This window comes from Pelodiscus sinensis, chromosome 12 (genome assembly GCF_052426305.1).
Source record: "Pelodiscus sinensis isolate ZL-2025 chromosome 12, ASM5242630v1, whole genome shotgun sequence".
Lineage (NCBI taxonomy): Eukaryota > Metazoa > Chordata > Testudines > Trionychidae > Pelodiscus > Pelodiscus sinensis.
Genome location: NC_143063.1, coordinates 28655069 through 28679601, shown reverse-complemented (window position 1 = coordinate 28679601; position 24533 = coordinate 28655069). Strand labels below are relative to the sequence as shown.

The 24533-nt window shown below is 40.6% G+C and overlaps 2 protein-coding genes across 11 annotated transcripts in view; one reads left to right on the top strand and one right to left on the bottom strand.

The window, feature by feature from the left end:
* Window positions 1–9472: 9472 nt before the first annotated feature.
* RGS9BP (regulator of G protein signaling 9 binding protein) lies at window positions 9473–12235 on the bottom strand. Its single transcript, XM_006121234.5, has one exon. It carries the CDS (start codon window positions 11649–11651, stop codon window positions 10938–10940), a length of 714 nt encoding a protein of 237 aa, XP_006121296.1. The 5' UTR covers window positions 11652–12235; the 3' UTR covers window positions 9473–10937.
* Window positions 12236–12274: 39 nt separating this feature from the next.
* The window catches only part of ANKRD27 (ankyrin repeat domain 27), a 79216-nt gene continuing 66957 nt past the window's right edge, over window positions 12275–24533 (top strand). For 7 of the 10 annotated variants that reach the window (XM_025183708.3, XM_025183709.3, XM_075940135.2 and 4 more), the window contains exon 1: window positions 12393–12530. The gene's annotated coding sequence lies outside the window, so the exon portion shown is untranslated. Of the gene's footprint in view, window positions 12531–19859; window positions 22966–24533 lie in introns of those variants that run through there. The other 3 variants (XM_025183707.3, XM_075940137.2, XM_025183706.3) reach the window with 3 other exon arrangements.

Genomic DNA, 24533 nt, shown 5'->3' with positions numbered 1-24533 from the left:
TTATGAATATGCGGACTTGAGAGTGGAAAGATTTCATATTGTCATGTATGATTCCTGGTAACCCATCTCAAATATGAAAAACTAGGTTGATACCTGTTCATATCAGGAGTTGTTGAATTCAGTTCACCATTTGCAGTATCTTATTAGAATGTTTAGTGGAGAAGATACTGTGGGTTTTTTGATTTATACTGTGGGCAAAGCATGGGCTCACAAGAATTCCTCCATTGTTTTACCATGAGTCTCAAAACATTTGGGCTACGTCTAGACTGGCATGATTTTCCGCAAATGCTTTTAACGGAAACGTTTTTCCGTTAAAAGCATTTGCGGAAAAGAGCGTCTAGATTGGCACGGACACTTTTCCGCAAAAACACTTTTTGCGGAAAAGCGTCCGTGCCAATCTAGACGCGGTTTTGCGCAAGAAGGCCCCCATCGCCATTTTCGCCATCGGGGCTTTTTTGCACAAAACAGTTTTTAGCTGTCTTCACTGGCCCTCTTGTGCAAAAACATTTCCGGAAAAGGGCTTTTGCCCGAACGGGAACGTCAAAACATTTGTGCAAGAAGCACTGATTTTGGACAGTAGAACGTCAGTGCTTTTGCACAAAATCAAGCAGCCAGTGTAGACAGCTGGCAAGTTTTTCCACAAAAGCGGCTGCTTTTGCGGAAAAACTTGCCAGTCTAGACGCAGCCTTGGTGTTTTTCTAAAGGCCTGGAGTCAATTGATTATGTAGGAATCTCATCTTTCATTTTAAAAAAGTTCTCTATACTTCTGGGCCTTACAGCTAAGGAGGGTCTGACGAAGTGGGTCTTTGCCCACGAAAGCTTATGCTCCTACACTTCAGTTAGTCTATAAGGTGCCACAGGACTCCTCGTCGCTTTAGCTAAGGAGGAAAGCTTTAAAACATGAACCCTAAATACTCAAGAAACAAAAGGCCAATACAATCCAACATGTTTTATTTTAAAAAAATCTTATGATTTGTAGACCAGTCTCATAACTTTGTGTAAGCGTTCCTTGTGATTTTTGGGTTGGCAATACTGCTCTTTGATTGGTGAATTTAGAGAGGTCTCTCCCTTCATTTTCCCTTTCTACCCTCCTTTTTTTAATCACAGGTCATCAGAGAATCATACAGACAGTGAAGAGTAGGGTGAGTCCATGACTCTGATTAATGACTGGTCAGGGTGACAAACTATTAGCTCATTCAGACCACTGGCTGATATCTACTGCCATCTGTTAATCAACTGTAGGAAAAGGCCTCACGAGCAGACCTTATCTATATAGACAACCTACTTTGCCACAGAGATTAGTAGACACACTTGCTGTGTCAAGGTGATCAGTTTTGGCTCTTTTGGGTTGAAATTCACTTAAGACTTGGAGCTGGGAGAATGAAATATTGTTATCCATATTGTATGATTAAAAGGTAAAAGACCTGAACTTAATATGATCTAGCTTAGGGTCTATCATAACTTGAATACTAAGCAGAGGATAGTGAGTCACATCTAACTGAAAGTCACAGAAGATGGAAACAGGTTTTATTTCTGGTGGTGTAGGGTCTATTTGGGAGTCCTCAATTATATCTGACACTTTACATCCAGGCTGTGTCTACATTGGCACCCCTTTCCGGAAAAGGGATGCTAATGAGACCAGTCGGAATTGCAAATTCTGCGGGGTTTTGCCGGAGAAAAGCACCAGTCTAGACGGGATCTTGCGGAAAATAAGCCCTTTTCCGGAAGATCCCTTATTCCTACTTTCAAGGGCTTATTTTCCGCAAGATCCCATCTAGACTGGCGCTTTTCTCCGGCAAAACCCCGAGCCGGAAAACAGCAGCAGCCATGTTCATGCAAATGCCGTGGGGGATATTTTTTTCTTCAACTTGGTCAGGAGAAAAAAAGTTTGAAAGTCACCAATGTAAAGAATGATCTGCTTCTTGCTGATTTCAAGATCAATGGTGCAAATAACACAAGCTTCTTTGTTAACTATTTCATTGCTGATCATTTTAACAGAAACATACATATGTCACAATCTGAAACTGCCTCCATCATAGGTGCCAACAGATCCAACTGTCTCTGTCCATCTGCCGCCCCACAGCCAATTTCTGGAACATGGTAATGTATTTTCAATACAAAATTATGGAGCTCACTGAAAATATACATTTGGAGGCAGCGTAAAATCACGTCAAATGAAACATCACAACAATACAGTTCTGATTGGGAATCTTCAGTTTGATCATGACTCCAAAATGTGAAATCTGTATCAGCAGTTTTTTCCAAGTTTAATTATTTTCTATCTCTATCAGAATGATGAAGAATATTAGTTTTAGTTTGTAGGAAAAGAGAGATAGAGATAGAGAAATTGAGGATATAGGAAAGACTGTGCAACTGGCTTTCTGTCTTTTTTAACATTTTAAAATCACCCTTCCTCTTCATTGTACATGCCATGCCAGATCTCCCTTTTTTCCTTTTTGCACCACTGTCTGCTCCATTGGTGTGTAAGTTACATTACTGTTGCACTTTCACTGAATATCAGATCATTGCAAGTTACACTTCTTTTGTGACTCAACCAGATGTATAATTAACACCTCCATTTTGTCAGCATGTAATTTGTCTCAAAGACTTCCAAGTGATTTGCATATAATTACAGAAGGGCCTTTGTTGTGTACACTACAAATGCTTTACTGTATAGCTTTGCCCATATAACTATAGTGGCATACCCCATTAGAGTAGTCATTGCTTATGTTAAGCACCAACAGAAGGAGTTTTTCTGTCAACATAGTTATATCTCCTTCCTAAATAAAAGTATCTGTGCCAACTAAAGAATTCTTCTGTTGGTATAGCTATGTCTATATTGGGGAATCTTGCTGGCATAGAGAGGTGGAGTGTGTTTTTTGTCAGCTTTGCCCACCAAACTTTGTAGGTTAGATGTAGCCTAGCTCTAAGTTTGGTCAGCAGTGTTCAGCTACATTACAAGACATCTTTCCATACTTTGTGCTCTAAGCTTTAAGTCTAGCTATGATTTTCATAGTGTTAACTCTAGTTGTGTTTGTATTTTTCCTTAAATTAGTTATTTTGTATTTATTAAGGGGTTTTTCTAATGTCTACTAAAGCTGATCATTAGATGTGATGCATAAAAACTCATCACTGTGTTTTCCTTTAGTACATCTTTGACCAGACTGTTTCATTATCATGCATGGGAATATATTCCCTCAGGCAAATTCACCATTGATAAAAGCCCATAGAATTCAGCACTGTCACTCCAGAAATGGAATTGGCAGTCAAAGGGTGATACGACTTCTAGAATCATAGCATTACTTTTATATTAAACATAAGATATAGTTAATAATAGACAGGCAAGACACCACCTCCATCAGCAATAGACTGAGAAATATCCATTTGAAATAAATGCTTTCAAAGACACTCCATAAAGTGACAAGTACTTACCCTCAAAACCTTTCACAAAGATATAACTTGCAATCGTGCTAGTATGATACAGAATATTCACTTTCACAGTTAAGATTTACTACACATTTATTCTGAATATTTAATTTTTGTTTGGGAAAATAGTTTGAAATATCTTAAAATAAATCCGTCTTTTTTCTTGTATTTGTAATTACTCTCTAATTTTTTAAGATAAATGAGGAGAGGGGTGTGTGTATGTGCTTTATTTTATTGTTTTGCTTCTGGGTTGAACTGTTTTATACTGCAGCAGGTTTTAGCCACAAGTAAATTTTACAGCCAAATCGTAAACTGTGTTAGGTACAATACAAATGTAACTGACTTAACGCTGTGTATTTTGCTGAGTACTGATTTGTGTCTATCCCCTAAAAGACTCCTTAAGCTAGTCAAGCAAATGTTTTATGCAGCTGATAGAACTAACAACACCAACATAAACATTATAGGCCTGAATCTCCTTTAATTTAAGCCAGTTTTACACTGCCAGTTTCACTCTACTGAGCACAATGGATTTGCTCCTGATTTACTGTAATGTGAAAGAAGAATCAGACCCTTTACATCTGATAATAAACTACTTGATATAAAGGAAAAGGCAAGGGTATATACAATACATACATACAAAATTTAGACTATTAATAAACTATTTTTGTAACACATCCTCTCCCCCAAATTTAATATTTCAGACTGAAAATGCAAGTTATCTGATAATGCATGTCAGAAACAAAACAAAACAAGAAGGGTAAAAAAAACCCAGAGCCCAAATAACACAGAACTGAACCATGGTGTAAGCATAGCTCACATTACTCTTTGTAAATCTGTCATTGCTCCATTTATTTTTTCAACAAATCATACCTACATTTTAGAAGATATTAAGCAGAGCAGTGTATGTATACATAATATAAAAATAATGTAACTTAACTCAGTGTTAAATAGATTCAGGCAATGTTATCATCCGTGTTATGTTGTATCTTAGATGCCACATTGTGGACTGGAGAATGATACAATGCCTCTTTTTTGGATATGTAGGGCTCAGCACTGGCATAATTCCAAGACTCCTTGATATATTTTACTTGTTCAGCAGATAGATTATATATCAAAGCCATGCCCAGTCTTCTGATCTAGCTATATAATAGCTTGAGAAATCAGCATTCTTCTCCTTTCAGAAAACTGCAAAATGTATTTTGAACTATCCTTTAACTTTGGTCAAGTATGGACTATCATACCACATGATTAATCCAAAGTAATTCATTCTGAAATGCAGCATTTTAATGTTTTAAATTGTAATCACTTTCATTATACAGTTCATTTGTATTATTTTGCTTTTAAGTCTTTAACAGGATGTACTTTATCTTCACATGTTTAAAACTATATAAAAGCATAATCTTATTGACATGAGTCATGCTCTACTGTCATAAAATTGTAAAAGTAAATACATATTTGCCCACATACCCTGTCTTCCTTCCTCCCCACAACATGCATAGGTGAGTGAGATGTCAGTAAGATCTCTCCATTGTTATTCAAGCACATGTCAGATACAACAAACAATTTCTTCTCTTTACCCCCTTTTATTGTATGCTTATATCAGCAAATGATTGTTTGCATGTAGACCTACTGTTCTGCCCAGACTCAGCCTGCATTAAAAGACTAACATAATCGTATTGAGAGAAAGCATTTAGAGAACTGTAATCCAATGGTCTTCCTGAAAGACTTTTTATATAATGAAAATCCGTGACGAGTAAATATGTTGATCGGGAGCTTCACACACATTTAAACATTTCTGTGTATATGATCATTTCTCAATATAATTTTTTAAAAGGCTATAATCAGTTTTTTAGATTATAAATAATGAGAACTTGTGTCTTACATAATGCAATTTGTTCAGTATTGTTACTTTGAATAATAATTTCATTCATATTATAACATATTTTTACATTTTTCTGTGTACTGAATGCTGAAACTTCTATCTTATCTCATGTTTATGATGCCATAAGGTTCATATTGTGCACTCAGTTTATTACATGAGCACAACCAATTTAATTGCAGTCCAGTGTTCAGACAGTTTATGAACTAAGGCCTGGACCTTGCAGACATTCATATGTGCTTAACTTTATGTGTGGGGAGTGATCCCAGAATTAACCCTGTCAAGTTTAACAATTGCAGCATTTCACAGAAACAGGGTAGACACTACTATTCTTTTGAGAGCTATGGTGCTATATTTGTTGGTCCTTCAATTGACCAAACTTTATATTGCAGTCAATGGGACCTTTGCTTGATTCAAGACCACAGAATTTGGGTCTCAGACATTAGAAATAGAAAACATTATATCACCTATGTACAGATTCCACTGGTCTTTAGGCTTTTAACTTCCACTGAAATCAATGAAACTAGAGAGGATAAAGTACTAGTATAGAATGTACTTCAGGAGACAATGCGGCACTGATGCATTTAGAAAGTAGGACTCAGATTCACAAATGTATTTAGGATCCTAATTTTGGAGCCTAAATACCTTTGTGGATCTGAGCCCTAATCCTTAACCATTCCAATGTAGCATTGACTTCTGTAGTACATTATATGTTAGTACTTTGTCCACTCTAGTTTTATATGTATGAAACAATGGGATTTCTGTCACAGATGGTATGCTAAAATTAGAATTTAAGATTCATATCTGTAGTCAGAATGTACTTTTTTCTCAAATAGGAATGTAGAATTATTATATTTGTACCTGAAAGTTTGGTGTATCAAAGTCAGATGATTTAGAATGAAATAGAATCATTTGGAAAACTTAAAAAACTACAAAAGTCTCTAAAGCGCTGCAGGACCAAACAAAAGATATAGATAGCATCATGAGCTTTCTTGGGTAAAACCCACTTCTTCAGATTGAAGAAGTGGGTTATGCCCATAAAAGCTCATGATGCTAGCTATATTTTTTGTTAGTCTCTAAAGCGCTTCAGGACCATTTGTTGTTCTTTCAGGTTTTTTTAGTTATTGACTCACATGGCTACCCCTCTGAGACTTTAGAATCATCTGGTTAATGAGCTAATTGTCAATAGACATATTAAATCTCAGACTTCTTTTAGGGCTTTTAGTTTTGTTTTAATGTAATTACTGCTGCAAGTCAACCAGTAGTTAACAGAATAGACTTTATTTTAAATGGAAGAAATAATAGTGACAGTAACAAGTTTTACTGCAAGTATAGAAAATGTCATTCTGCCATGCACAGGGTGAAATGAAGCAAGTTCATTCAACTATAGGATTTTAATATTTCACAGACTCATACTAAAATGGATATGCAGTATGGCTAACAGGGTATTTTGAAGTAAAACCTGATAGTTTCAAAAGAATGCACATTGCTTAATTTCTTACTGAATGCACAAGTAACATTTGTGGTCCCTGGTTAGTATTATAGACAAAATATGTTTTTATTTTTGTCACACATTGTATATGTAAAATATTATAAAGTTTTATTTTAATTATCTTTAATTAATTACAAAAATATTCTTCACCATCCCTTCTAACTGTAATTACCAAGTTCATTCCCAGAGAAAAAATATGTAAATTGATCAGAATTTTCAGACTTTTAATTTAAAAACAAAAGGATTAATTTGTTTCATAAGAAACCAAATTTCATTATTTAATCCATCTTTTTTTATAAGGTATGATATGGATACATTAATTGTAATTGCTAGTTAACATCTTTTAGGTCAGTCTCACTGACATGTTATAACATTCTCCCCATATTCTTATTTGAAAAGTTTCTATTTATAATTAGATATTCTAACATGATACAAAAACTTTCTAACAGTAAGAACCCCACTGCAAAACATGTCATTGGGTGGTTGACTATTCTTGCTTCCATTTAAGTCAAATGAAAAATTTCAGATTATTTGATGAAACTGGGATCTCCTTCTTGACACAGATTTGCACAAAGCGATTATATTTATTACCATTTGGATTTTATGCATGTAAGTTTCCCTCATCTATGTCACGTTGTACATACAGTTGTACTGGGTACTTTAGGAGATTAATGGCAGGGTATTAGCCAATTAGACTGTGCCAATCCTGTCCTAGCATTTATTCAGTTTCTTGCAAAGTAAGTGATGTGGAAGTGTAAATTAACATTACAGCAGTTTCAGCAGGTCTTTTTGTAGACAGACTGGAACAATAGCACCAAAAAAAAAAAATACAAATTATCCCTCCACAAAATAATCTGTTTGTGACCATTAAGCAATCAGGATTAGTAACCACATACAAAATTATCTCAGTAAAATGAATGGAGTCTACTGGTTAAAAACAAATAGCCTCCTTGCTGTGAATCCCCACAACACACAAAGACAGACTGAGCTGAACCAATGTGCAGAATTCACGTTAGCAATTCTATGGGAATTCCACATCCATATTTCAAGGGACCATTCAAGTTGAAGTGGTCAGTTAACACTAAATGGAAACACTAGCCCAGATTACTTCAGGCTGAATATAAAACCCTATATTTAGACTTCAGTAACATGGATTATACATTCTGTTCTATCTTATATTTAGGCTACGTCTATACTGCAGGGTTTTTGTACAAGAAGTCTTTTGTGGAAGAGTTCTCGCACAAAAGCACATCCACACCTCAAAGCGCATTGCTTTTGCGATGCACTTTTGTGCAAGAGAGCATCCATACTGCATGGACACTCTTGTGCAAGAAAGCTCTGATGGTCATTCACCTGTGCTTTTTCGGACAGGTCCTTTTTGAGCAAGAAACCCCTGCGGTGCGTCCACACGTGCCTTTTTGCACAAGAACTGTAGTACAAAAAGGAGCTATGGCTCATAGATGGAGGTATACCTACACCGCAAAAAGCCCTCTGTTCCGTCAATTGACTGAAGATTTTCTTGCACAAAAATGCATTTGAGGTGTGGATGCTCTGCATGTTTTTGCGCAAAAATGGCCATTTTTGTGCAAAAACCTTGTAGTGTAGACATAGCCTTAGTTATGACACTTTCTGAGGATATTTTCCAGACCTGAAGAGCTCTGTGTAAGCTTGATAACTTCTCTCTCATCCCAAAATATTTGGTCCACTAAAAGGCTGCATCTAGACTGGCAAGTTTTTCCACAAAAGCAGCTGCTTATGAGAAAAGTGAGAAAGACCCAATGAGGAACTGTGGCCAGTAAAGGCAGAATGAAGTAACCAACACAGGGATTTTTGGTCCTTTGGGGTGCAATAGCTTATTTCAAAATGTGGCAAAATAGAGCGCTATTCTGAAACGTCCCTTAAACTTCGTTCTATGAGGATTATAGGGACATTGGAATAGCACACTCGTTATTTTGAAATAATGGGTGTGCTGTCAAGATGTGGAAAACGCAATTTCGGGATACCAGAATATCTCAAAATAGCATCGCTGTCTAAATGTACCTTTGAAGAACTTTCTACAGTTTTGACTGTGCTTTCTCTGTTCTGTGTTGATTAGCCATTTGCTCCAACTTTCCTGCTCCTCCCCCCCAGCTTCCTCACCTCCACTTCACATCTGTCTCATTTCCTTCTTCTTCCCTGCTTTGTCCCCTCACCCTCTTCCTGTTTAGCTTATCCCCTCTAAATACCCCCATGAAACTTTCTGCTTGTATGTCATAGCATCTTCCTCCAACCTCTATCTTGTCAGTTTAGAATGTAAGCTCTTCAGAGCAAGGAACTCTCTTCTGCTCTGGGTTTATACTGTGCCCGGATAGAATGGGTACTCATACTTGATTGGCCCTTTGGCAAAACTATAATGAACATGATTAATAATAATACTTTAAATAGGTTTGCCTTCTTTGAACCACACCATTATTTTATTAAGAAAGCTGATGTGATTGTGTTTAAACACATATATACACTACTGCATATGCCCAGTGACTTTTAAATCAACATATTTTGTGGTAAATTTTAGGAATGTTATGCCCAGATCAGAGGAATTGTTAAGTTATCGCTTACTGCTTTATAGGATTTAAAAAGTATCTTGTTTTTATATTTGCCTGAATACTACTATCTATACCCATGGCACTTTATAGCTACTTAAAAATCTCCGCACATAGGAACAGGTCTATTTTAAACAGAAAAGATTTACATAATTTGCATATATAAAATGGATACATGCATTTTTATGTGAGAGATCATGGAAATTCTCTTCAAAGTCATTGGTATTTCAGCTCTCAGTTTTATTGGGAAGGGAAAAGAGTTTAAACTGTCCATGTGTAAATAGTTAAACAAAAAAGAAAAAAGTCCAACTTGGCTTTATGCTCTGTTCTTACACTTTTACACCCCACCACTGCACAGGCATCCCAATAAATGACACCAACATAAGTCCAATTCTGTATTTTAGTTGGACTAATATAGCAAATAAAGATGACAGGATTGAGCCCAGCAGATCTGGTGTCCTCTGGATCCTGCAGGTATATGCCTAGATCTCATTAACAGTAATGGGAGTTGCACGTGTGTGACTCCCTACCCATCAACGTGAGATTAAACCTCTATTTGTGCTGGAAAAAACTGAGACAGGCAAGCCAGAGCATCAGTTTTCACTTTACATTACTTTGTTAGTTTGTCACAACCTGTTTTTAAAATTGCTGCCTTTAACTCTGGATAAATATAGAATATATATTCTACAGCTGATGTGAAGTTCAACCACTTGCATGGAAAGAAGAATGTGGACAAGAAGCACAAATCATTTTTTTTGTTGGAGAAAATAAAAAAGATACATAAAAGTGAAGGATGGAGCCTGTTAATACATCTCTTTGAATGCTGTTCTAAAGAAGATCATTGTCATTTTTGCAGATTTGGATTGCCGTTAGTGATTATCAGTGTGTGCCGTGCCAAAAAGTGCAATTAGGGTCTGTACAAACAGTGCAAATCTGCAAATAGTATTTGGTATCAAACATTGATCGCACACTTTCCTAGGTTTTGACCCCAAGGATTAAGATAAGATAGACATTGTTTACATATCCTTACTGAGATTTTTCTGTTTTTTTCCTTCTGGGCAGAATATTGTGTGTTTGAGGGGGAAACTCACATACATGTCCCTTAATTTTGTCACAAACATCCATCTTATCCCCCAAATCCTGTGCAATTCTCAACTACTTTGTAAACATGGACAGCAATGAATATCAGAGCCTATTAAAGAACAATAATTTCAGGCTACTGAGAATAGTCATCTATTAATAGCAGACAAATCCCTGCTATAGCCTGTAGTGATAATACCCTGATACTTTGCACACAGTTAACCGTTACAAGACCAGAAAAAAAAGTCATCCTATACTGTAGGCTGATCTGTACCCCCCTTCCCGCCGAGCTTTCAGACAAACCAACCAAAACATGCGGATGCTCGATGCATGATCAGATAGTATGTCCCCCAAAGATTGGTTTTCATATGCAAGGTGTTAAGTGTCAGCTCTTCCAAGTGACCGTTTTTGAAACGCACCATACCGCATGAAATATTTGAGAGAGAGGAGTCGCTGTGTCTTGCAGGAACACTCAGCCAGCCTATGAGAGTTTTACCACACACACCGCCAAGACAATAGCGATAATGAGCACCGCGGAGAAAATGATCCCAGCCAGAACTTTGCTGATATCGCAGAAGGATTTGTTTTCCTCCGCGGAGACCATGCCAATGGAAGAGGCGCCCACGCTAATGGTGGATTTGAGTTCAGCCCCAGGGTCCTGCTTAGCCTCTACTGTCCACTGGGGGACATTCACCTTCATCTCCATCTCGTACATCATCTCCCCTACTTGGTTGATTTCGTTCTCCAGGTCTTTCAAATCCACTACATCTATGTTGTGCTCAGCCTCGTATTTCATGTTCTGGACGCTCATAGCCCTGGCGGCCACCCCGGAGGTCCCCCCGCTCATGCCCGTCTGGATCAGGTGCTTTTTGGGTACGTTGAGAGGGAACTCCTGGCCCAGCTCCAGGGCTCTCCTCATGTCAATCTCCAGGATCTCCATGCAGGTGGAGAAGATCACCCAGAGCCTCTCGAATTCAGCCTTGTCCTCCTTACTCACCGTCTTGTCCTTCAGCACCGCGGTGAGCTTGTTCCTATTCGCCACAGCCAGCTCCTGCGCTTTCTGCCGAGTCTTCTTCAGCTCCTCCCGCAGGTTCTGCGAGTCCGAGGTGCCCCCGATGGTCAGCACCATGTGCCGGTAGCAAGCAGTCACCCGGCTGAGCGCATCGAGCAGCGCTTTGCATTCCTCCTTCACCATGGCTTAGCCTGCAGACTAGTGCCCCAGCCAGCGGACTCCAGCAGGCAGGATGCTCGCTGGGTGAACTTGCGTCCCCGCGGCTCTGCCTCTCGCTGCTCAGTTCGGATTACCCTCTATCGGATCCAGGGAGCTGCCAGCGCCAGATGTCGCCCCCAGCACGCATGGTAATAGCAAAGCTCGGATCCTGCGTGCAAATACCTGGCCCGAGACCCTTCAGACCGCTCGCACGCCTCCAAATCCTCTTACGGTCCATGCGAGCGGGAGAGGAGGTTGGGAAGCGGGAGACATCGCTTTGCACATATATCTTCTTCGGCACCCGAGGGAGGATTGCCCCAATCCCTACCGCGGACACACCGAGATGGAAAACAGCTGCTGTTTCTTGTGCCAGTGTAAGAGCATCAGCTATACATTGTTTTTAAATGCACTGGTCCGAGTTGCCAGGAAGAAATAAAAGCCAGAGCCTTTAATTAAAGCCAAGAGAACTAGTGGCAGGTCTGCAGCGCCAGGGAACTCGCCTGCCCAATACCAACCCAGCGCCTCGGCTATTGACATTAAATACTGCACAGCTGGAGCACTTGGGGGGGAGGGAGTCACGTGGTTCCGAGCAGGAAGTAGCGCTGCGCTTTCTCTTTCCAGCGAACACAGCCGCTGTGCTGCTAAACCGGCCCAGGCTCCACCTTCGCCGGCTGCTGATTGAGTGGACGCTGCTTCAGTCGCCGGAGAAGCAGGGACTCATTGGCTTGGCGAGGCTGGGCTGCTCTTGTGTACAGCCCGCCTTGGATCCCGGTAGGGCTTGGTTGAAATGCACAGCAGTTGGGGGGACTGGACTGCTAGTGGTTCTGTGTCTGGGGAGGCAGTGAAACAATGTTACCTGTATAAGTAAGTACGTTTTCTGGCCTCTCTGGATTCTTTAAATCAGCCGGCAGGGGCTGCGAGGACTTTCTTTCCCCCTGGACGGGGGTGTATGACTTTGCAGGGGGGCTCCTGGGCGAGTGTGGCCCCTTCTCCTGGCCTTATTGACAGAGAGGTTTCCTGTGGCAGAGGGGAGCATTTTGGGGGCTTGTGACTGTCCTTGCGAGGCCTCCAACTCATCCTTAAAAGTGGGTGGCTTAAAACAAGGTTTGCCGCGGTGTCACATGATTTTTATTTTAAATGGTCTTGCTACCAAGGCCTGTGAACTCAACCTTCGAAAACCACTTTCCATCCTCCTCTACCCTCGCGTCAGAGACGGGATAAAGGGGCAGGGGGTAAGAAGCATGTTTTTTCTAGCTCTGTAGAGCCCTGGCAGTGATGTTGCTTCTCTGTGGGAGTTAAGTTACAGCGTAATGCAAGCATGTGAGTCTTGTACACAGCGCTTCAGTTGGCTGCTTTTTCATACGCTTCAAAGGAGACACAGTTGCAAAGAATGTGTGTGCGGGGGGGTGAGGGGTGTTTTCGGAGCGTGAACGTGTCTGAGAAGGGGAAATACACAAAATGTTTTCTCCATACTCAGCATAGTCCACGACTCTGAATGGGATAGTAATAGTCACCTTAAATGCTGACGCAGCAACTGTGTTGATATCAAATCCAAACTATAGATTTCTGTCCAAACGTAACTTATTAGCCCTCAGGAAGTCTCCACTTTGAGCTCTTTTCCCTTCCCATGGAACAAAGATATTTTTTAATTAATTGTAATAAATACGTTATGTTGTTGGAATTTAAACTGCAGTATAAACTCGGGTTAATGGGTTTGAGTTAAACATGGGGTTATTTCTTTTTTGTGGTTCCACTCAACTTTAGATGCCAAAGCTAATAGAGTTGTTGATTCTTTCGCAGACAGTACAAACTTAATTTTTTCCCCATAGGTGAATACTGTTTGTCAATCTGGGGAACTGATAGTATTATGATTGAAACTGCAGAGAAGTATCAGGTTTTTTAATAATGCAAAAATGAATTAAGCATGTTAGCATAGGTACAGATATTGAATCATACTTGTTAATAGTATCAACACATTTGTTTTCTTCTTAGTTTATGATAGTCTTTTAGTCTAGTTGCTGTATTTTTTTTTTGAGATCACTTAAGAAGAAAAATTATTATAAACTGTTCAGGAAGCTTTGCACCAACTGTAGCTATTGAGCCAAGAGCATTCACTTGCACTTGGGCTTTTTATAATTGTATATGCAAATTAGCAGTAAGTTAATGTGATAAACTGGAACACCTGTTATAAACTAGTGGAAATGTGAATTGAACTGCTTTGCAAATATATTGTAGTAATGTTAATTTAATAGTTGTATGTGGTGAGTAGTGAATATTGTGTTGACTATATTGTCATTTAAAAATTTTCTTGTTAGCTACAAATTTCAGTATTGGGAGCTCCAGAAACACTTAAATGGTAATAAGTATTGACTAATAGGCGCTATAGTAATTTATGCTATTTTGCAATGTACAGTACATATTTTTTCAAAGAGGAATGCCAGAAAACTTATAAATGAAGTGTGGAGATTGTGGCACATATCTTGCACAAAGAACAGCTGAATTAAATGACTTGAAAAGATATGTTCTCACATCCCCCGTAAAGAATGAAAAGAGCAAATGTAACAAATGCTATCATAGTGAAACAAGTTCCATATAGGTGGTGTCTAGCTTCAGAATCCTCTCAATTTGTCATAGAAGCTCTAAAATCAATTAGGTAACTGCCTACCAATTTGAATTCAGTGTTAATCTAGGATGATTAAGACAAAGAATGTGGGATCTTGCATAGGAAGGAAATTAAACTACTTGAACTACATGTAAGCAAAGATTTATAATTGCATAATGGTCCTAGTCAGGTGGAAAAAGGATAAGCCCTAGCTCTGGTTATCACCATAAGGACACAAGACTTTAGATCCAAAGTGTGCTTCTGTATGTGTATATATACTTTGAAAGGACTAAGTAAAAGTCTGATGCATTTCAGTAGTAAGTTACTACTTATTTCAGTGCAAACTTCATGGGAGACTAACTAGATTGTCTTTGTCAAAAGGAAACAATGTTTGAGGAATTTTACTAATTATTTACACCTAGAAGCAGCAATAGACACCTTATCCTAGATCTTTACATTTATTATCACATAAGAGAAAAAGAACAACATTCTTCTGTGGACTAGTGTCTTACATTAAGCATGTTTTCCAATACCAAATCCCAGATGATTCCACCACAGCTTTGTTATAGGAAATGTCAGATTGCAGGTAAAAAAAAATGCTTAAAATTAAAAAAACAAATACTTATTTTAGACTAGGTCCTGGCTAGTTGAAATATTTCCAAGAGAATGGTACCATGGAAGGTGTAATATTATATATGCCTTCCTAATTTTTTGGAAGGATATATGTGCAACTGCTGTAGAGGACCTTCCCACAATCCCAGTACTCTTTCAAGCTCCATTTTCCAAACATTTGCAAGACATTGTAGAGAATTACTTGCTAAATCCCAAACCTTTAGTTTATTAATGGACTTCCCTGTTCTATTATAACTTTTTAGTTTACTCCAGATGTTAGTACTTCTGAGCCATGGTTTGCTTTTATAATTCAGTAAGGTAATTTAGTTAAGTACCATCATCTAAGAGTTCTGACTCTAGTTAGGAGACTATAAGGGTGGTGCTTGGTTTGTGGGGTTGTTTGTTTGGGTGTGTCTCCCCCCCCTTTTTTTTTGTGCAGAGGAAGGATAGCTTGAAAACTTTGAAAATAGAAAAAGGTACACAACTCAAACCCTCAGCCTTTACTCAGGCCTATGCTAATATTAGACCAATTTCCTTCAAGTAACAACCAACATTGTACTTTGATTAGTTGTCCACTACTGTGCAAGTGTGGTGAAGAGTAGCTTGAAAATGTGACTATAATGAAAATGTTACTTTGTTTTGTGAAACAAGATCAATAGCAGTTGAGTCTGACAGTTGCTGTTCTGCCTGTAGCTAGTGTGGTGACAGGTATACAGGTTGGTTACGCTGGTACACATTGTGTTATATAATTTTAAAAGGCCAATGATGGCTGAAATGTCACTAAATATTTTATAAAGTAAAAATTGACTCTGGTAGAACTGTTTCCTAGTAAAAAGATGGCAGAAAACTATTGAAGTGCTGTACTGCTCTGATAAGTGACTAAAAAGTTGTCATAGAACTCCATGATTACTACATTTCAATGAATTCAAATGAAAACTTTCAAAAATTTTACCATTACTAAGAACAAATATCTTTCCTAGTTCCTGATTTAAAAAAAAACCACCCAAAACTGCACAGGCAGTCCATTCCACCCTTAATTTCCTAACTACATTTTATGCCCTGAGTACTTAATTGCGATCTCTTGATCTTCATATGATATGATAAATATTTCCGTACACTAACTCACTCTTTTCCTTTACTGTTTTTCATTAAAATCAAATGTAAAACCAACACCTAAAGTGACACTATAGCTGAGGACTCAACCCACAGAAACTGGGCTAGAGAGAGGAAGGAGATAATGAGGGGAAGGAAATTCAGAATTGTGGTTCTCAGAGCAACTGTCAGTTGGCTATATTGCAAGTATTTAACCCCCTGTACAGCAACATAATACTACTTAAACCCAACGGGACTGAGTTACAATTGTGGAAATTGTTAATGCACTAAGATATTCAAAGTTTTCTTAAACAGAATGTTGGTTAGGGGTGTCAGAGGATAATTTCTATTCTGAAGTCTAGGGTGTGTTGTGTACTCCTTTACTAATACATGAAATGCATTTGTTACCTTAATTACAGAAGTATTTTTAACTTAAAATGTTTGATCAAATTCTTCTGCATCATCTCATTTTGTTGGCACTCTGGCTCATACTGAACCATGCTCGGTAGTTTGCATGTCCTATGGCAAACAAGTTTATGCTGCTGCCACTAAGCTGTTTAGAGCTAGTTACTCATGAAGTGTAATCTCATGTGCTGGGAACTGAAGTAAGATCATCTCGCTGAACTCTCTTCCTGTGACCATCTGTCAAATCAAACCAAGTGATAAAGCCGATCAGAAACATAAGAAGGAAACGTGTGAGAAACCTCACCATATCCCAACTCATGGACAAAACAATGAATTTATCAAAGCTATCTATGTTCAGAATGAATTAATGTGCTATTTGTAATCCACTGCCTGGACCAAAAAAGAACATAATACAAATCCAAGCCTGACTAGTGATTTAAAATCATTTTTAGGGACAAATAAAGCTTTTTTTTTCAGTCTTCCCTTCTAAATAAAAATATCTGGAAATCCTTTTCCATGGATCTATGGAGGAAAGAAAGTTAAATTTTCTTGATAACCTTTCTGAAAAACATAACTTAGTGCAGTGTTTCTCAAACTGTGCTCTGCGGAGCTCCAGGGCTCTGCAAGACCTCTCCAGGGGCTCCGCGAGGTTGACAAACTGGAAATATCGATAGGTACAACACATACTATCAGTGGACCTCTGGGGCACCACATACTTTTTTTTTTTCGTGTGTAAAGGGTTCCGGAGCCCAAAAAGTTTGAGAACCACTGACTTAGTGGAAACTTTGAGTTGCTCAAGGGCATATTGCTTCCCCAGTCTTTCTCTTTCCCAGCCTCTTGTGGTATAGGAAACTTACGCCTAACGTTTTAGCTTCTTGGCTTAACACATTAATGCCCTAGGAGTTTTTCTGTAGCTTGTGAAATATTGTTCAGCAGTAGCATTTGACTAAACAGTTCAGCTATTTAGGAGGATAAGAATAGTTCATGGCATGCCAAATGTCAAAATAGAGTGCGTTGGAAAATACACAATCTGAAAAGAGACAGAAATTAGTTTTTCCTGCTGAGATCCACGTAACTTTTTTAGTTTGGATCTTCGGACAAAATTGTTTTTATGAGAGAGCTAAAATTAGCATAACTTTTTTCAGGTCTGCACGTATGTTACTGTTGCTGCTGCTGGGATAAATTTAAAATCCGACTCTCTGGATTGTGTAACATACGTGACTCTCTTCTCCTGCCCCTGCAAAACTTCACATGGTCAGTTTTGGCAGACATTACTCCCACGAGTAACTCCAGCTTTAAATAGGATCAGACATATCAATTTTACATGAGTAAAATTTCTTAGCATCAGAGAAGCAGGTTCCAGCCCAGGAAAACTAAAATAATTCTGTCTTGATTATAAATAACATATCAAAAGCTGTGCTAAATGAATGTTAAGGTTGCAAAATGAAAGCACTACAAACTTAGAAATGCTTGAATTAAGATTACATAGGCAACCTTAATTCAGCAGCCTCATGTATTTACATTATGATATAGTTTCTAATTGCATGATTCCATACCATTTTTTTCCCATAGAACCCCTTCCTCATTCAGTGGATAGGATGGATAGTGCTCTGGAAATGTACAGGTGACATTTGAGTCAGGTGGCTTCCTTTTCTTTGCCCCTTTTCGGTGCCAGCAAGGAGAGCATTGAGAGAACCCCACTGTTCTCCATTCCAAGGCTCTGGCCTGCAGTAATGAGAGAAGTAATTTGTGAGTTGTTGGAGGATGCTTAATGCAGTCAAACTTGTCAGAGGTTTTAGCTTCTGAACTCTAATTCTCTGAGCATGTATGAACTGAGACTGGTGAAGCTATGAGCAATTGGGCATCTTTTTCCTGGGATCATCAAAAGGCATGTCCCTGATGCTAGAGGTGACCGATACCCCCATTCTGTGCTAGTATTCAAGTCTATGGTCTGAACCATAGAACTGGTAGAACATTTCCATGAAACTGGTGTTGAACTGCTTAAAAATATCTCTTCCCTAATCTAACTTTTGGTAACAGCTGAACTATCTTAGCTGAAGCTTTTTGAAGGAGTTCAGCAGATACCAAGCATGAAGGGTTAAGTTGGGCAAAGTTATGAGCAACTAGAAACTCAGTCTTGCAATGCAAAGCTTCAGGCAACTTTAGCTATCGGCTGTACTACTAGCTCTTTCTAGGGTATCTCTGTCTGGTACTTCTTTATAAGGCTGCATCTGATGTATTATGTAGCTGCCTCTTAGCCTCCAGCTACTCTATCTGCTTTGAAATCTCATATCTTGCTATCCCATGTACTGACTGGACCCAAGAGATCCTCAAGCAAAGAGGCATTGCCCTTTTGCCAATATGGTATATAAGCATGAAATGCGGTGGGGGAATGTTTCACAGCTCACTAATGTGAACTATGTAAAAGGATGTGAGAAATTACAGAACTTACGGCATTTTATTGAAACACTAAGTTGAAAGAAGTGTTTATTACCTGCAGTTTAATGAAGGAGAAAGGGCCGATCTGTGGGGAATAGCATAATCCATTCAAAGCTAAAGGTTTCTGAAAGAATACCTGAAGCAGTAAGTGATCCATTGTATGCTGTACATCAAGACTGTTCTATATCTCACTATTTCTTGTCACTCCCACTGTGGAAAAACAGTGCTATTTGGGTTGATGGTCTACATAGTATTGTACTAGAAAAATATTTTTTCATGAGCATGTACAACTTCTTTTACTGGAACTGGGTGGGAGGAACCTGATTTCAAAAAAGGTGATAAATAGACATACTCTTTATAGAGTGCCTCTGTTCTACTCTTAAGATGTGATGGCAATCACTCATTGCCAAATATGATGATCTTCCATAGGAATTGAGCCCTCAGGTGGCGGATAAAGCCAATCCTTGAATCACAAGGGGTATGTCTACACAGCAAAGTTATTTCAAAATAACTTTACTAGCATCTACACAGCCAAACCGCTATTTCAAAATTAATTCGAAATAGCAGAGTGCTTATTTTGAATTTGGTAAACCTCATTCCAGGAGGAATAAGGCCAAATTTGAAATAGCTATTTTGAAATAAGTGCTGTGTAGACACTTATAATGAAATAGGGGGCCTCTAGCCTTCCCAGGGTGCCCTGGTGGCCACTCCAGCCTCAACCAAGAACACTCCTCTCCCTCCCCCCTCCCTGAAGCCTTTAAAGGGTTGACTCTGGCCACAGTGCCTGTGTCAGCTCCAAGCCTGCCTGCCAGCCCAGAGCCAGCAGTCACTGCTCCTGACCCAGTGGCCCCAAAACATGAGCCAGCAAGTCACTGGCAGCCAGCCCTCCACCACTCCCCACGAGCAGTCTGCCAGCTCCCAGAAGCCTGCCAGGGCCCGGAGAAGGCGGGTGCCTTCCTGGTCCATGGTGGAGATCATCGACCTTATTCAGGTTGGGGGGGGGGGGGGAGATAGCCTTAGGCAGCAGCTACACAAAGTACCTCCTGACCTGATGCCTTGCTGGACCTGGTTCTGGCCGGCCTTAAATGCGATGCAGCAACCACTCCGTGTGGATGCGCTATTTTGAAATAGCAAAATGTTATTTCGAAATGGACTTTGAGTAGACGCGTTATTTCGAAATAACTTATTTCAAATTAACTATTTCAAAATAACTCTGTAGTATAGACATACCCAAATTCTGTTACAGTGAAGACAGATGTTTCCAGGTACAGCAGGAGGCTGTTGATTATGATTAAAAGCAAGTTTCCCCTTCCTCCTGTACCTCTTCTCCTCTTCAGGTTGTTGGTGGGCAAATTCAAAATACAGAGAGCCTTTGTGTCGGACTTCTCTCCATTTTGAACAATCCTGGGCAAGTGTCAATGTTATGCTTCTTTAAATTACCCTTTAGCAAGTCCTTATAACACTTATGTTGTCCTCCCATATTACGGTATCCTTTCAGCTGAGAAAACAAGACCTGTTTCTCTCTCTGTAGTCACTCGATAACGAGTAGGACATCTTCCTGTCACCCTCCTATTTGTGGATCCATAGATGGCTGACAAGACCTGCAGCTCCAGAATCGGGTTGATCGCAGAAGGGGCAGTGGCCGGTGGCTATTGGAGGGATGCAGGGCGGTTTTTGCAGCTCTTTTTTTCCTTCTCTGCCTCTCCTTGTCTGCACTGCGATGGGACAACTCAAATTGGGTCATCTCCTCATAGATTACTGCTCTCCACTGGACTGGGAATGTTCTCCCAGGTGTCAACACCGATGTTGAACTTTTTCATGTTTGCCTTGAACATGTCCTTATATTGCTTCGTCTGGCTCTGACACTCCTCCATCCTTCTTTCAGCTCAGAGAACAGAATCTATTTTGGGAGGTGCTGATCAGGCATCCAGACCAAGTGACCAGTCCAGCATGATAGCTTCAATGCTGGTCATGTTTGACTCTTCTAGGATGGTAGCGTTCATGTGTCTGCCCTCCCAAGGGATATTTAGGATTCTCCTGAGGTAGTTTTGATGGTACAGTATTGTTCAAGTGCCTTCAGGCGACATTTATATGTTGGCCAGGTTTCACATGCATACAGCAGTGTTGGAACAACCACTGCACGGTACACAAGGAGCTTTGTCTTGGCAATGATGTCCCAGTTTTCAAAGACCCTTTGTCTCAGGCGGGCAAAAGGCGATGCTGGATTGCCACGTCAATGTTGACCTTGGTAGAGAGATGACTTCCAAGATATGGGAAATGTTCCACATTTTCGATTGAAGCACTGGCATCTTGTAGATTGTGCAAACCCCGAGAGTGGACGATGACAATGTCCTTCTCACGCATGCAATGACTAGCACTGATGACTGGTGACAATCCTAATCTCCACTGTGGCCTGGATGAGATGGTGATTGGTCCAGCAAACAGAGAACTCAGAAGAAACTAATCCAATGAAAGATCAAGGTACAAGGCTTTGAAGGATCCAACTAGACTAAGTCACTTCCAGATAGCGCTCCAAAGGAAGCTGCTGATAGTACACTCTGAAGACATTGAAGAACACTGTCAATTGAAAAATGCCATCATTTGGGCTTGTGGAGAAACCACTGGCTACCAGTCCAGGAAGCATCAGGACTGGCTTGAGAATGATGTGGAAATTGAAAGTCGGACCTGTTCATACCGTGTTATAATCAGCAGTGCTTGTAAGCTTCACTGAGACATACTACAAACGCATAAGATGCTGTCTCTGCACAAAGAGCTTACATTCTAACGTGACACAGGGAGAAACAAGTGTGTAATGAACAATAGGAGGGAATGTGGTGACCGGATGACGATAATTGCCATGTTAGATACTTTTGACAGTTTGTAAAACTTAAACACTGATCCTAATTTGTATTTTAACACTGAGTCTGTTTCTGTTTTTTTCCATGGCTTTGTGAACCGTAATTAAAAACTGAGCTGGGAAAGCTTAAAAAAAAAATCTGATACAGGTTTATTGTAGACTGGCAGAGCTGTTCTGTCTGTCTGGTACATGTACTAGGAATGTTGAATATTAGTCGACTATCCGATAAGTAAATGCTTATTGACTAGTCGACTAGTTGCTTCCCCCCTCCCTTGCCACCTCTATCAGAGAGGCAGCAAGGGAGGGGGGATAGAAGGGAGGGTACTTCAAAGCAGCAGTGCCATGGCATTTTAAAGGGGGCAGCTCTGCCCTATCAACTAATTGAATAGTCGATGCAAAAATGCATTGACAATTCAATTAGCTAATTACTTCACATCCTTAGCATATACATGCACTTCCCCAGATGACCTGTCAAGTTGGAAAGTGTGAATGAATAGCACTTGTACTCATGTCCTTTTAAAATTTGTGCTAAAGGTAGGTAGGATCATAAAACAGAAATATCCTTTAAATATTATGGGTAGTGCCCAGACTGAGTTCCTCTTATGAGTGAACTGTTGGTCTTAAGTCTAGCCCTTTGGAACATGGGGATCACATTACAAACATTGGTACCTTCTAGGGATTTCATAGACTTGCTAAGACATATCAAAGAATGACTCATAATGTAGTAAAGTTTCAGTTTGAGACACCCTTTTATCAGCTGTCTTGTAGTGTAGTTACCTCTGCTACTGTAGCTGTTCTGTATAAGGGATAAAGTGGAGAAACAGAATTTTCCAGTCTACTACATTATGAATTTATCTCCTAGATACTTGTAATATTGACTGACTTCCTTTTTGCTTCTAAGTAAAATAAAATAAAACTCCTGAAATTATTCCAGAGAAATCCTATTGTGAGCCACTGAACCTTGCTTTTATGAGACGTGTACTATAGAATTTCTGTTGAGAATTAGAACCCAAGAAGCCACGACTTGGCATAGGTTTTTTTAGCATCTTTAGAAACAAGTTTTTATTTCATACATTAGTTTAGTTGTAATGGGAGAGACCGCTTTATTTTTACCAAAAGCGTACTGTGTTTCTGGACTTCTTCCATCAGACGTGAGCTCAGAGACAAACTGAATGTTATGAAACTTGATTTAGGATTGGTTCACAAATGCATTAATGACAAATCAGATGAAATATGTCTTTAGACTCTGACTCCAGTTCTTCCACCTTGAATCTATGGGATCACTTCTGGAGGTAAGATATTGTTCACAGTTAGTATGATAGAATGGGCCACTTAATTAGTTGTAGTTATTGTTGATGCTCTGAGAGCCACCACTATTAGCCCATATCTTGAAAATGAAAAGAGATGACCAAGACCACTGTCTCAATGAACAGTCCATAGACCATTACATACTCTTTGACACAGTTTAGGAAGGCAGTATGTTGGTCCCTGATATGTGAGAGCTTGAAAAACACTGACCTAGGCAACTATATCCAGAACTTCTTCATTCTGTGCCTCTTTTGAAAATCTGATTAATCAGTTCATCTGCTATTGTGAACCATCTACAGGCAGTCCCCCGAGTTATGCAGATCCGACTTATGTCGGATCCGCAGTTACGAACGGGGCTCTTCTCGCCCCGGAGGACGGGAGCGGCGGGACGCCCAGATGGGCTACGGTCCCGCTGCCCGCGTCCTCCGGGGCCAGAAAAGCTGCTCCGTCTCCCTGGTCTGCTGGGTGGGGTAGCCCCCCCCCCCCCCAGCAGACCAGGGAGACGTGGAGCAAAGCCGCAGAGCACGCGGGTAGTGGGAGAGCAAAGCTGCGGAGCACGCGGGCAGCGGGACAGCCCAGACGCGCCGCGGCTGTCCCGCTGCCGGCGTCCTCGGCGGCTTTGCTCCCCGTCTCCCTGGTCTGCTGGGGGGGGGGGGGGCAAAGCCGTGGAGAACCCAGGCGGCGGGACCGCGGCGTGTCTCGGTCCCGCTGCCCGCATCTCCCTGGTCTGCTGGGGGGGAGAGGGGGCTCAGCTAGTGCGCCGCCCCCCCCCCCCCCCCAGCAGACCAGGCTTTTCTCCGGACGCCTGTGGTACAGCAGCTGGGGTGCTGCTCTGGGCGCTACTGGACCAACCCGGTAGCACCCCAGCTGCTCTGATTCAGCCGCTGCTGGTCAGTTTCAGCAGCGGCTGAATCAGGACGCCTGGGGCAGAGCAGCTTGGGTGCTGCTGGGTTGGTCCCCAGGTGTCCCCAAGTCAGCCGCTGCTGAAACTGACCAGCAGCTGACTACAGGAAGCCCGAGGCAGAGTTGCTCTGCCCCGGGCTTCCTGGAATCAGCCGCTGATCAGTTTCAGAAGCGGCTGAATCTGGATGCCAGTTCCGACTTACATACAGATTCAACTTAAGAACAAACCTACAGTCCCTATCTTGTACGTAACCCGGGGACTGCCTGTACTATATATTTGAGTTTGTACATCTGTGTGTCCGTCTATGCATCTCTGTTCAAGAACTCATCCTAAAACAGGGATGGGCAATAATTTTTTGCTGGGGGCCACTTCAGAAATTTTTGAAGTGGCCCCAGGCTGCACCGGAAGGTGCGGGGCCTCAAGCAGAAGGGGTGGGGCCAGGATATTTCCTTGCTTCCCCACCCTCAGATCATGATGCCCTGGCAGTGGGAGACTTTTCATGCTTCCCCTTCTGTCCCCAGACCAATCAAAAGTCTCCTCCTGCCCTGCCAGGAGTGCGTGGCACTTCTAAGTGCCGCACGTTCCTGGCAGGGTGGAGGGAACTTCATGCGCTTCCTCCTGCCCCCAGGCCTTAATTGGCCTGGGAGC